Consider the following 12,843-nt stretch of genomic DNA (forward strand, 5'->3'; position numbering starts at 1 on the left):
AGTGCTGAAAAACGTTGACAATTATTATTAAATTAAAAAAATATCTACAGTAGAGGGGCACTCAGTTCTTTCATTAAAGTCTAGCTTAAAGATACATTTCTTAGGATGTCATGTAAACTTTTGGTTTTACTGATAGAATCAGCTCCATCAATTTATTAGTTTTGCCTTCTCATGTCATTTATTAAATCCTCACTCTCTGTTAGGTCTTGTGCCAGAGAATTAGTTGATCTTAATCCAGTCTTTTATCTTTCACCGAAGGAAAAAAGTTCACAGTGTTATTAAATCTCAAGTATATGCCAGGTCTTCAGAAAGGTTATTGTTAGAAACTAAGAACGCCTTTAAAGGCGCCCAGATCAGGTGGGAAGGTGAGAAGGGCTGGGCATTGTGCCCAGAGTATGTGGAGGAGGGAGCTCCTGGCCTCGGCTTGTTGATTGGCGTTTAGAACTCTCCCGGGCACTCTTTCGAGGTGGTGGGTGAATAGGATGCAAGAGTTGCCCTCTTTTTGAGTGAATCACGTGCATTAAAGTGAAGGTGGCAGCAGCCAGAGCGCCCTTCCCCCTCCGGGCTAAAGGCTTCATCCTCGTACGTTCTGGCCACATCCTGCTCCTTGACGCTTTTCAGAGAGCGCTCCCGGACGCCGGCGGGCCTCACCTGCTGCAGGTGTCTCTAGGTATCCGGCAGCGTGGCCCCTCCCCTCTTCCTGCAGGGAGCCGAGGGGCAGTGGCCCCAGTACCTGTAGGGGGAAGGTCGGACGCCTGGGGGATTCGGAGCCCGCGGACGCCGCGCCCGGTTCAGGGCAACCCCTGCGGGGCCGAGGCCGCGCCTCCTCCCGGAACTGGCCGGCGAGGAGGGAGCCGGGCTCTAGCGCCCGGGGGCCATGGAGGTCCTGCCCGCGGGCGGGGGGCAGACCTGGCGCCCGCAGCCCGAAGCGAGGTCGGAGGACGCGGAACACGAAGCGCCCCGAGTTCCAACCCTGCGAGGGGCGCCCCCGGCGGAGGGAGCGCCGGCGTCACGGGACTCCTGGGAGGGCGAGGAGGACCCAGAGCCCGGCGAGCCGCGGGGCAGCCGCACGGCGTCCCTGGTGAGCGGGCTGCTCACCGAGCTGTACAGCTGTACCGAGGAGGAGGAGGCGGCTGGCGGGGGCCGCGGGCCCGGGGGCCGCCAGCGGCGCCGAGACAGCCTCGACAGCTCCACCGAGGCCTCAGGCTCCGACGTGTTTCTGGGCGGCCGCGGTGGCCTGGGGGACTCCCGAGTGCTGCAGGAGCTGCAGGAGCGACCGAGCCAGCGGCACCAGATACAGTACCTGCGGCAGAAAGGTGAGGGCCCGGGGAGGGGATCCTTGGAGTTGCCCGGATCCACGCTCCCGCGCTCAGCTGTGCGCACCTGTGCGGATCAGCCCAGTGCCCACGTGTGAGGTTTGGGGCGTCTCCTTAGATCTGTCGCGGGTGCCCACAGAGTCACGGAATCATGACTAGACTTAGTTCTTATTGTCCCCCTATCCCCGGTGGAGTTGTCGGGGGGGCGGGGGGAGCATCAGTTGCTGCAGTGGTAGTCACAGATCTCCTGGCTCCCCCACGTCCTTCATCTTCAGGTGGAGGCCCGAGTGGAGAGAGTCCGGATTCTAATTGCAACAGAACAGCTGTTAGGACAGGTTTGGAGTTTCTGATTTGTCTCCCTGAAGTTACCCAGAGGGCGCCGGGAGAATAGAGGCGACTCTTGGGACCAGTTTAAAAACATTTTTTTTTTTTAAATCCTCCTTTTTTGGCCATACTACTTGAATAGTGTTTAACTAGTGAGGCAGAATAATTCAGTAATAGAGTTTCTAAGCAGAACGTGTGAATTCCTTTTCTCAGAATGCCGGTTTTCAAGATCACTAGGTAGATTTTTTTTTTTTTTTTTCCTTCCTGGGGAAAGGATTAGTGGAGGGCCCTGGGGCATTGAGGTTATCACAGCGTTTAACTGTTGGTACTTTTAGTTGGGGAGGTTGATCTGAAAAAGGCCTTGGCGTTCTTGGGAAGAGGCTAATTTGGTGTTTCTTTTGTTATCACACTCTGATACTCTGTCCTAATTGAGACTACCTTTTTCTTTTTCTTAGCTGTTCATAATTCTTTGCCTTTCAGGCACGTAAACAGTTACTACAGTTGTCTTTTGGATATATTAGGACCTCAATTTACTAAATGAAATCAGGTGTGGAAAACAGATGCTAAGCCACCATATCATTTCTTGAATTAATGTCCTTGTGCTAAATTATCAGGAGGAGGAGCAAAGAGAATACTATAGAATGGTCTCCTCTTTCCTACTTGTAAAATCCCTGTATCTAGTTGGTGGTGGTGGGGAACTAAACAGAAAAGGCATAGATCTGTCTGCTTTTTGAAATCTATGTAAACAGCTTTCAGCTTCCTCTTTAGGCTTCCTTGTGCAGATTCTTTTTTTTTTTGTTTCCCAGCCGATTGTTACAAATGGTTTCCACCTTCCTCCCTCTGCCTGGGACTTTAGCTGGAGTTGTGCCATTTAATTTTAAGCAGTTATTTGGCTGTTCTCAGAGTGTCTGTTTATGCCAGGAATTCCGCAGGGCAAGAGTTCTTTCAGAATCCAACAAAAGCAATTTTGAAAAATTATGATTTGGTTTTCTGTTTTTTTTTTTTTTACCAGGTTATTCACTTTTTATTACTGAGAGAATTTTGTGGATTAGTAATTTCCTTTTGGAAGAGGAAATTTGGCAAGCTAAAGTTTAAGGAAGAGATTCCAGTACAGCTTCGGAAATAGATTTCAAATGAGTAACCACTTCACCAATCATTCTTAAGACCTATAAGAGTCTATTTTGCCCAGGTCGCAGTCTTACTTTGGTTAGCTACCTGCCAATCTCTTCTTTTCTTGGAGTCAACCCTATTATGCTGAACTCGATGGCATATTAGAATAGTCCTACGCACACCCTTTTATGGATAAACGTCATTAGAGTACTAAGAATAAAGTCCAATCAGGTGATGGAGACAGCTGTCATTTTACAACTTATCAGGTTATTTGATTTTTTTTTCAGGGTTGAAAAATATGCCTCCTAAAAAAAGAGCTCATATAATGTAGACAACCTGTGTATTAATTCTCTTCCTTCTGTTCAGGATTTTGCTGTAGCACCTATTTAGATATTTAGCATGTGTGGGTCCTTTACAGGAGGCACCAAAATGGTTTCTCAGGAAATCTGGTGCTCTTCTCAGTGTTTTCACTAAGGGCATGAACTTTGGTCAGAAGGCTTGAGTTAATAATATCCTGCCACTGTTCCTTGCTAGTTGTGTGACCTTGGGCAAGCTCTTAACCTCTCTCTGTCTCATTTTCCTCGCCTGTAAATTGGGATAATAATGCCATGACATGATAAGTCACACAGAGAAAGACAGACATTGTTATGATATTACTTATATGTGGAATCTAAAAAATAATACAAATGAATTTATTTACAAAACAGAAACAGACTTGTAGACATAGAAAACAAACCTAAGGTTACCAAAGGGGAAAGGGGGGGAGGGATAAATTAGGAGTATGGGATTAATGGATATATATGACTATATATAAAACATTTAAATGATAAGGATTTACCCTATAGCACAGGGAGCTATATTCAATATCTTGTAATAACCTATAATGGACAAAAATCTGAAAAGAAACATAACTGAATCACTTTGCCATACATCTGAAACTAAAACAATATTGCAGATCACCTATATTTCAATTAAAAAACTACAACTTTAGAGGGCTGCGGGGAGAATTAGGTAAGTTAATGTGTGTGAAGTACTCAACAAATGTTACATATCATGTACACTGGAAATCCTTAAAGAGGAAATTGGTCCAGTTTATCAGTAGATGATCTCATTTTTCCTTGTTTATTTAACATTGTGTTAGGGGCTATGGCTGATTCTTCTATGTCTGTGGGGACATACAAAGATAAAGGAGACCTTATTTCTGTCTTCAGGATGCTTATGTACCAGCAGATGTTGCTACAGAAGACATTTTCCAATTCAGCTCTGAAGATTTTTCCTATATCGAACAGTACATATCATTCAGAAAATCATAGAGCTGTAGGTACTTTAATAGTCACTGAAAATGACTTTTGTGGAAGGAAAGTATAATTTAAATGCAAGATGATGATATTCCTACTGCTTTGGTTTCTAGAAGGAAACATTTTAAACATTGAAATTTGGTCCATTGGAAGGAATCCATGGTTGAAGAATCTCCAGTCTTTTTTTTTTTTTTTTTTTTTTTTTTTTTGTCTTTTTAGGGCCACACCTGAGGCATATGGAGGTTCCCAGGCTAGGAGTCCAATCAGAGCTGTAGCCATTGACCTACTTCATAGCAAGGTAGATCCAAGCCACGTCTGTGACCTACACCACAGCTCATGGCAATGCCAGTTCCTTAACCCACTGAGTGAGGCCAGGGATCAAACCTGCGTTCTCATGGATGCTGGTCAGGTTCGCTAACCACTGAGCCACAACTCCTTTGGTCTCTTCTTGTAGCTTGATTCCATATTTATTCATCCTCAGAACCCAGAAATGTTCAGTTAATCTAAGTGTGTCTTACTTCCCATTATATCTCACCACATCTGAACTCAAGGTGAGAGAGGTAACTAGTCTTTATTTTCTTCTCCATAGAAATTCCTTAATCTTACTTTAGTGCTTTTTTATTTTTATGGTTTTTGTCCACACCCAAGGCATGTGGAAGTTCCTAGGCTAGGGATCAGACTTGCACCACAGCAGAGACCTGAGCTGATGCAGTGACAACACCAGATCCTTAACCTGCTGTGCCACAAGGCAACTCCTTAGTGCTCTCTCTCTCTCTCTTTTTTTTTTTTTGGTCTTTTTGCCTTTTCTAGGGCCGTTCCCGCGGCATATGGAGGTTCTGAGGCTAGGAGTCTAATCGGAGCTGAAGCCACTGGCCTACGCCAGAGCCATCGCAACAAGGGATTCAAGCTGCATCTGCAACTACACCACAGCTCGTAGCAACATCGGATCCTTAACCCACTGAGCAAGGCCAGGGATCGAACTTGCAACCTCATGCTTTCTAGTCAGATTTGTTAACCACTGTGCCACGACGGGAACTCCCTTAGGACTCTTTAATGTTTTTAAAGACTATTTACATTTATGTCTCAGAATAATCTTGTATAATTTGAAATTTGGAGCACTGCCTTGCCTAAGCTCATGCAGATAGTTGATTGATCTAAAGGCAGTTTTTTTTTTTTTTTTTTTTTTTTTTGTCTTTTTCTAGGGCTGCACCCGTGGCATATGGAGGTTCCCAGGCTAGGGGTCCAATCGGAGCTACAGCTGCCAGCCTACACCAGAGCCACGGCAACACAGGATCCAAGCCGTGTCTGTGACCTACACCACAGCTCACAGCAACGCCAGATCCTTAACCCACTGAGCGCGGCCAGGGGTCGAACCTGCAACCTCGTGGTTCCTAGTCGGATTCGTTAACCACTGTGCCACGATGGGAACTCCTAAAGGCAATTCTTTTTAAAGTCAAGGTCAAATGTATTTTCCATAATGAGGTTAATCAAGTATGACAACTATTAAAGCACCCCCCTCCCCTTCTACAGACACCCAAAGTTCACTTCCTTTGACCTCTGGAGTATTTTTCTTACTTTTGAACATTGCTTTTTATTCTTTTCTGATCCTCTCTAGTTTCTCCAAATCCTTTTCAAAGTGAGTAGATTCCCCCCCACCCCCCCCACCCCCCGACCATCAACAGAACCTCTAATGAGGGCCTAGCAAATGCCACACTGAGTGCAAGGCTTTGCTTGCCTGGCAGTTCACACTATGGTGACAAATGATATCAAGTGTGACAAATAAAGCTCCCAAACCATAATTATTATTCATATAAATGTTGTGGTCACTTCTGATTCCCAAGTCTTTTTTCACTTGTAGAAAAACTCCTGTTGAGGATATTAGTTTTAAGGATGTGCATTATCTGCTATTTATCTGTTCAAATTTACGGTATTTGAAGATGAAATATTGTACCCAAGAGTTGAGCTATTGGAAGATTGTATGTTTAAAACAAAACCATTATCACTACACATATCTACATTAGAAAATGTAATATTATTTACTCTTAACTGATCATTTGCAAACTTTTTTTTTTTTTTTTGTCTTTTTTTTGTTGTTGTTGTTGTTGTTGTTGTTGTTGCTATTTCTTGGGCCGCTCCCACGGCATATGGAGGTTCCCAGGCTAGGGGTTGAATCGGAGCTGTAGCCACCGGCCTATGCCAGGGCCACAGCAACGGGGGATCCGAGCCGCGTCTGCAACCTACACCACAGCTCACGGCAACGCCGGATCGTTAACCCACTGAGCAAGTGCAGGGACCGAACCCGCAACCTCATGGTTCCTAGTCGGATTCGTTAACCACTGCACCACGACGGGAACTCCGCAAACTTTTTTTTATCAGCTATTAGGTTTATCATTAACAGACTAAAAAAAAGATTCTTTAATAATACAAAATGTACATGTCAATTTTAAGGCAAGGAAACAAATTCGTAATCAGAACTGAATATAGTAAAAGTGAGAGTCTTTGCTTACGTGTTACAGGTAGCCTCAAGAAGAAAATTGACCTTACAGTATTTATTTCATGGGCAGGAAATGGATGAGCGACTTACGTCATCAGAATCTCTTAGCTGAATAAGTGCATACAATCCTGGGTGCGAATCCAGGATTGGTTTATGTGGATGTTTCAGATGTTCATCTTATGATGGATATCACATTGGAATTTTGTCCCTCTCAGAGTATTTCCTGTTCAATTTTTCTTTTTCTTTACTGCTAGACATAAATGAACTGAAGACGCTCCTTCAAGAGCTCAAGTACAGGATTGGCATCCAATCAGCCAGGTTACTTCGGCAGCTGAAGCAGAAAGACAGGCTTGTGCATAAAGTGCAGAAGAACTGTGATATTGTGACGGCGTGCCTGCAGGCTGTGTCTCAGAAGAGAAGTAAGTGCCGGAGTGGGGTTAGCCCTGTTGCCGTGTGGGACCAGAGTGTGAGTGAAGCCGGGTCAGTAGTCAGTGTGTTTTTGAATATATGTAATGAGAAGTTTTAAATGGAAGCCTGGACCCTCGGAACTAAGAATGATGAACAATTCAGACAGCTTCCTGTCTTTTTCAGTGAAAATATATATCCCATGTCTGATGTTACAGATGTAGCTTTGTTATTCTAGATAGGAGGTAGCACTTCACTTGGACAGTGATTCTTTTTGCCAGATGCTAAATAATAATTTAAGTCTTTATTTTAAAAAGCAGCAACAGAGTTCCAGTCATGGCTCAGTGGTTAATGAACCCGACTAGCATCCATGAGGATGCGGGTTTGATCCCTGGCCTCTCTTAGGGGGTTAAGGATCTGGTGTTGCCGTGAGCTGTGGTGTAGGTCGCAGATGCGGCTCAGATCCAGTGCTGCTGTGGCTGTGGTGTAGGCTGGTGGCTGCAGCTCTAATTGGACCCCTAGCCTGGGAACCTCCATATGCTGTGGGTGCGGCCCTAAAAAGACAAAAATACTAAAAAATGAAAATAAAAACAGCAGCAAAAAGACATAACCTCAAAGGCATGTCTCTGCTGTCTTATGCTATGTGTTGCTCTAATAAGTAAACGAAGCAGTTGACTTAAAAAGAGGAGACTCTTGTACAGGATCTTACAGCTTGCTCTGAAATCTGAAAAGGACAAAATATTTTAACAAGTTAAACCTGTCTCATGGGTAATCCATTCATAACTAAGAGATACATGGTTTGTTAATTGAGTTAAAAACAAATTGTTAAACTACCGGTCTGTGTTAGATCCTAGATATAAAAGGTTGTGAATTGATTTTTAAAATTTTCCATGAAGTAGTTTTATGTTTTATTCTGCTAATATTTCCCTGTTTTTGTTTTGTATTTTTTATTAACATGCAGCACGGCAGAACAATATGTTCAGGTATGGTAAATAGAGGCACAGTGATGTGTTTTGATAGATTGCCCATGGCAGCTTTTTAGGTGCATGTGAAAGTTGCCTTTTCTTGTTTCTTTACCCTGTCACATTTTATCTGTAAAGCGACACCTCCTAGAATTTTTTTTTTAAATTCCAAATTAAGATGTGTCTGTTTTCATAAAATAATTCTCAGGGCTTGATTAGTTTCAGATAGTCAAAGGAATGGCTTAAATTTCCACTCTTATGTTTGTTATTAAAAGAAAATACAGTTTTCTTTCTCTCCTTCTATTATATCACTGTTATCCCCAAATTATTGCTCATGCTGTTTACCAAAGAAGATTTCAACCTAATGTGTATAAAACAGAATAGTGCTTTATTGGCCTAGTGGTATAATAGTCCATGCACGAAGCAGGAATTTAATTGAGTAGACTGGTTTTGAATAGGGTTTCCTCCAGAGCAGGCACTTGTTTGAAATAGCTGGAGAAAGAAAGCATAGATATACAGATATAAATGTGCATATATAGATATACATGGTAGTATATAGCATTTAGTACACATATAAGTGTTTATCTATTTATGTATCTACAAAAAGTCATCATGTGTTAAAAGTATTTGTTATTTAGAGTTCCCATGATGGTGCAGTGAATCCAACTAGAAAGCATGAGGTTGGATCCCTGGCCTCGCTCAGTGGGTTAAGGAGCTGGTGTTGCCATGAGCTGTGATGTGGGTCTCAGATGAGGCTCAGCCTGCGTTGCTGTGGCATAGGCTGGCAGCTGTAGCTCCGATTTGACCCCTAGCCTGGGAACCTCCATATGCCCTGGCTGCAGCCCTTTAAAAAAAAAAAAAAAAAAAAGGCATTATTCCATGAATTCTGGTTGATTCACAAGTGTCCGATAAAAATGTTATCTTCCCCTTTTATTTTAAGATGTTTTGATTTTTCTCTTTTAAACTCTGTTCTTATCTTTTCAATATGATTGTACCAGAAATTGAAAGCACAAAATTGGTAAATTCATGGATTTGGATTGTAGGAAAGTATATGGTGGGCGGTGGGGTGGGGTCAGGGATGTGATGGAGCCAGTGTCAGCGGACAGGAATGTCAGGCTAGCACAGGCTGGTAATTATCAGGGACTAATGATCATTTAGAATTTGACTTTACTTGCCTGATGAAAGGACCAGCACTTAGGTCTTTTTAGGAAAATTATCCTCATGTCCCTGATTTAACCTGTGAATTTGTGGATGCAGTATTCCTATGTATTTTAGATTTTGTCTCCTTAAAGCCAGAGTTTTTCATTTCAAAGAATTTGGGGTTAATGGCTTCTTTCCTTAGAGTTTAATTCTCACCTTGCTAATAATAAGATTCTATTAAATGGGAGTTCCCGTCGTGGCACAGTGGTTAACGAATCCGACTAGGAACCATGAGGTTGCGGGTTCGGTCCCTGCCCTTGCTCAGTGGGTTAACGATCTGGCGTTGCCGTGAGCTGTGGTGTAGGTTGCAGACACGGCTCGGATCCCGCGTTGCTGTGGCTCTGGCGTAGGCCGGTGGCTACAGCTCCGATTCAACCCCTAGCCTGGGAACCTCCATATGCCGTGGGAGCGGCCCAAGAAATAGCAACAACAACAACAGCAAAAAGACAAAAAAAAAAAAAAAAAAAAAAAGATTCTATTAAATGGAATAGAATTTTTGTTGTTGTTGAATTAAGAAATAACAGTGTATCAGAATTATCATTCTCATAATTTGATACTGTATTATGATGTAGACATTGTTCAATTTTTTTTTTCTTTTTTTTCCTGCTTTTTAGGGCTGCATGTGTGGTGTATGGAGGTTCCCAGGCTAAGGGTCAAATCAGAGCTGTAACTGCTGGCCTACACCACAGCCACAGCAATGCAGGATCCGAGCTGCGTCTGCAACCTCTGCCACAGCTCATGGCAATGCCAGATCCTTAACCCACTGAGGGTGGACAGGGATCAGACCCTCCTTATGGATACTGTTCAGATTTGTTACCACTGAGCCACAGTGGGAATTGCCCATTGTTTGAAATTTGACTAAACAGCTGTTTATCCATTTGAGAACTCCAGAGGTCAGATGTTTAGTGACTAAATGCATGATTCCAATAGGTGCACATGTGGCCTCTTTCCTCAAAGTCACCTATTAAAAAATATATTTAATAAGATTAATCACTAAACTTTCATTTTAGTAGTGATGGTCAGTAATGCATTCAGATACAACATACATGTTGAATCGTTTGTATTTAATATGCAGAAGTCCAGATAGCCCCTATTTTTCCCTCCATATGGATTCAGTGCTTATGGTTTTTTCCATAATATGGGACTTGTTCCCTTCTATATATGCTATAGAAGAAAATGATTTTAATCTTTTATTAAAATGGGTTATTTCCTGTTTATATACCTAAGGGGACATATTAATTTTGAAATAAGAATCACAAGTGTAGATTATGAACCAAAATGAGTAAGTCATTTTTATTTCTAACACAGAGATGTAACTGCTTAGACTTCATGATGATTTTCCATACCAAACCTTGTGGCAGAATCCCTTTATTTTTCAAACTGGGGTGGGAGCATATTTGCCTTATAAAACAGCAGATTTCCCTTGTATATTTTACCATTCCTTTAAGGATAACCATAGTATAATCACTTTAATATTAATAATAAAATTACTAATAAGAGGAATGATAGCAACAGTTAGTGTTCACTAAGTACATGCTTTATGCCAAACTGGTTTTGGTTTTATCTCTTATAGCAATTCCAAAAATATATGTATCTTTAGGCACATTTTATTGGGAAACTGTGATTCAGGAAGTGTAAGTAATTTGCCTAAGGTTACATAGCTCATAAGTGATTGAGATGGAATTTGAAGGTAGACATCTCCAAAGTTCACTCTTTGACAACAGAGGGTTCTACATTTTCTTAGCAATTAGATTGATACTTCTATAATACTGGAATGTGGTTGGAGCAATAAGAAATTTGTAACATGCAAAGGAGTTTTAGATTTATTAAAATATGCTGCTTTAGCATAGCTTGCATGTGAAATAAATACTTTATCTTTTCTTGCCTGGATGGATTATGGAACAAATGTGGTGTGGTGTGCAGGAAGACCCACCCAAAGGCTTCAAGACAATGGGTAGAATAAGATGAATACAGATTTTTAAGTAGTCTGCTGATCCTATGGTTTAACTATTTTTCAAGCAGAAGGGAGGTCATCTTAATGATCAGAATTGCCTAGTTCTACAGTTTTCGGCACTTTGTATTAAATGTTTCAGTTATGCTGGTTGAGTTTGTGAAATAGTGTTATAAATCAAGTGATAAAATCTAGTGGTGATTGGAAAATGTAAAAAGAAGAGATCATGAAAAAAATGCGAATGTAAATGAAGTATTGTTTTTATTTTAGCCTGGACTATAGGAATAGGAATTTTAGGTAGCTTACAGCCTCCTTTTATTCATGTGTCTAACCCTGGCATCTTGGTGTGATTAAATCTTGCCCTTGAAATTAATTGATTGGTAGAGATTGATACTTTTGAGTTGATACTTTGTAGCGAGTGGTTTTGCTCTTCTTTTTCTATGCCTGTCTTCTCTACAATAGCACCTTGTCCTCTATACAAGCAGAAGGAATTTATGTGACCTTGAGTTTGGTGGCACTGACATTCGACATTTTCCACTAAGGAACAGGTCTGTGTTTTTTAAAAAATTGTATAAGTAATGGGAGTTCCCGTTGTGGCTCAGCAGTAACAAACCTGACTAGGATCCATGAGGACATGGGTTTAGTCCCTGGCCTCACTCAGTGGGTTAAGGATCTGGTGTTGCTGAGAGCTGTGGTGTAGGTTGCAGATGTGGCTTGGATCTGGTTGCTGTGGTGCAGGCTGGCAGCTGCAGCTCCAATTCAACTCATAGCCTGTGAACTTGCGTATGTTGTGGGTGTGGACCTCAAAAGACAAAAATAAACAAACAAAAGTAATGCATCCAACCAGCAATTCTATCCTAGATAGTTATCCAAGAGAGCTGAAGATGTCTATCCCTACAAAAATTGGTACATTAATTTTCATAGCAGCATTTTTTATAATAGCCAAAAATTGGAAACAACTCAATTGTCTTTCAATGGATGAATGGATAAACAAAAGAGATATATCCATATGAAGGTATATTGTTTAACCATAGACAGGAATGAAGTTACTAACTCATGTTGCAATGTGGATGACCCTTGAAAACATTATGCTACAGGAAAGAAGCAGATACAGAAGCTTTCATACTTTATGATTCACTTCGAAATGTTCCGAGTAGACAAATCTATAGAAATAGAAAGTAGATTAGTGGTTGCCAGGAGTTGGGGGTAGGAAGAAGGGGAAGTAACTGCTAATGGCATGCATTTCGTTTTTTTTTTTCTTTTCTTTACCATTCTTTCATTGCTTTTTCTTGTCCTGTGTGCTGGCTCGGAACTCCAGTATAAAATTGAATAGAAGTAGTGATTAATGGGATGGAAATTTTTGTCTCATGTACAACCTCAGAGGGAAAGTTTTCTTTTCTTCATTTCACCATTAAGTACAATATTATTTATATATATATGCCCAACCTATATGTGTTCGTATATACATTGCTAGATTTGGTTTGCTTATATTTTCTTTATGATTTTTTATGATTGTCTTCATGAGTGAGATTAGCTTATGATTTTCTTTTCTTGTAATGCTCTTGTCAAGTTTAGGGAGTCTCTAACTTCTTTTAGAAGTTAGGGTACCTCTTTTTCCATTCTTTGGAAGAGATTGTGTAAGACTGGAATTCTTTCATAAATATTTGGTGAAATTCACTGGTAAAATATTTGGCATTTCCTTTGTGATAATGTTTTAATTATGAATTCAACTTAAAAATTATGGGATTATTTGTATTTTTAATTTCTTCTTCTATCAGCTTTG

The 12,843-nt window shown here is 41.3% G+C and overlaps 1 protein-coding gene across 13 annotated transcripts in view; it reads left to right on the forward strand.

The window, feature by feature from the left end:
* The first annotated feature begins 595 nt into the window (after window positions 1-595).
* Window positions 596-12,843, forward strand: part of TBC1D30 (TBC1 domain family member 30) — a 318,685-nt gene continuing 306,437 nt past the window's right edge. For all 13 annotated transcript variants that reach the window (XR_014803513.1, XR_014803516.1, XR_014803509.1 and 10 more), the window contains exons 1-2: window positions 596-1,316; window positions 6,797-6,961. Coding sequence is in view for 3 of the 13 variants with exons in the window: in XM_021091948.2 (XP_020947607.1) it covers window positions 878-1,316; window positions 6,797-6,961 (604 nt within the window). In the remaining 10 variants the exon portion in view is untranslated. The remainder of the gene's footprint in view (window positions 1,317-6,796; window positions 6,962-12,843) is intronic.

This window comes from Sus scrofa, chromosome 5 (assembly GCF_054392235.1).
Source record: "Sus scrofa isolate SSC_HxYL_T2T_F1_AM1 chromosome 5, Sscrofa_HxYL_maternal_Yorkshire_Landrace_v2.0, whole genome shotgun sequence".
Classification (NCBI taxonomy): Eukaryota; Metazoa; Chordata; class Mammalia; order Artiodactyla; family Suidae; genus Sus; species Sus scrofa.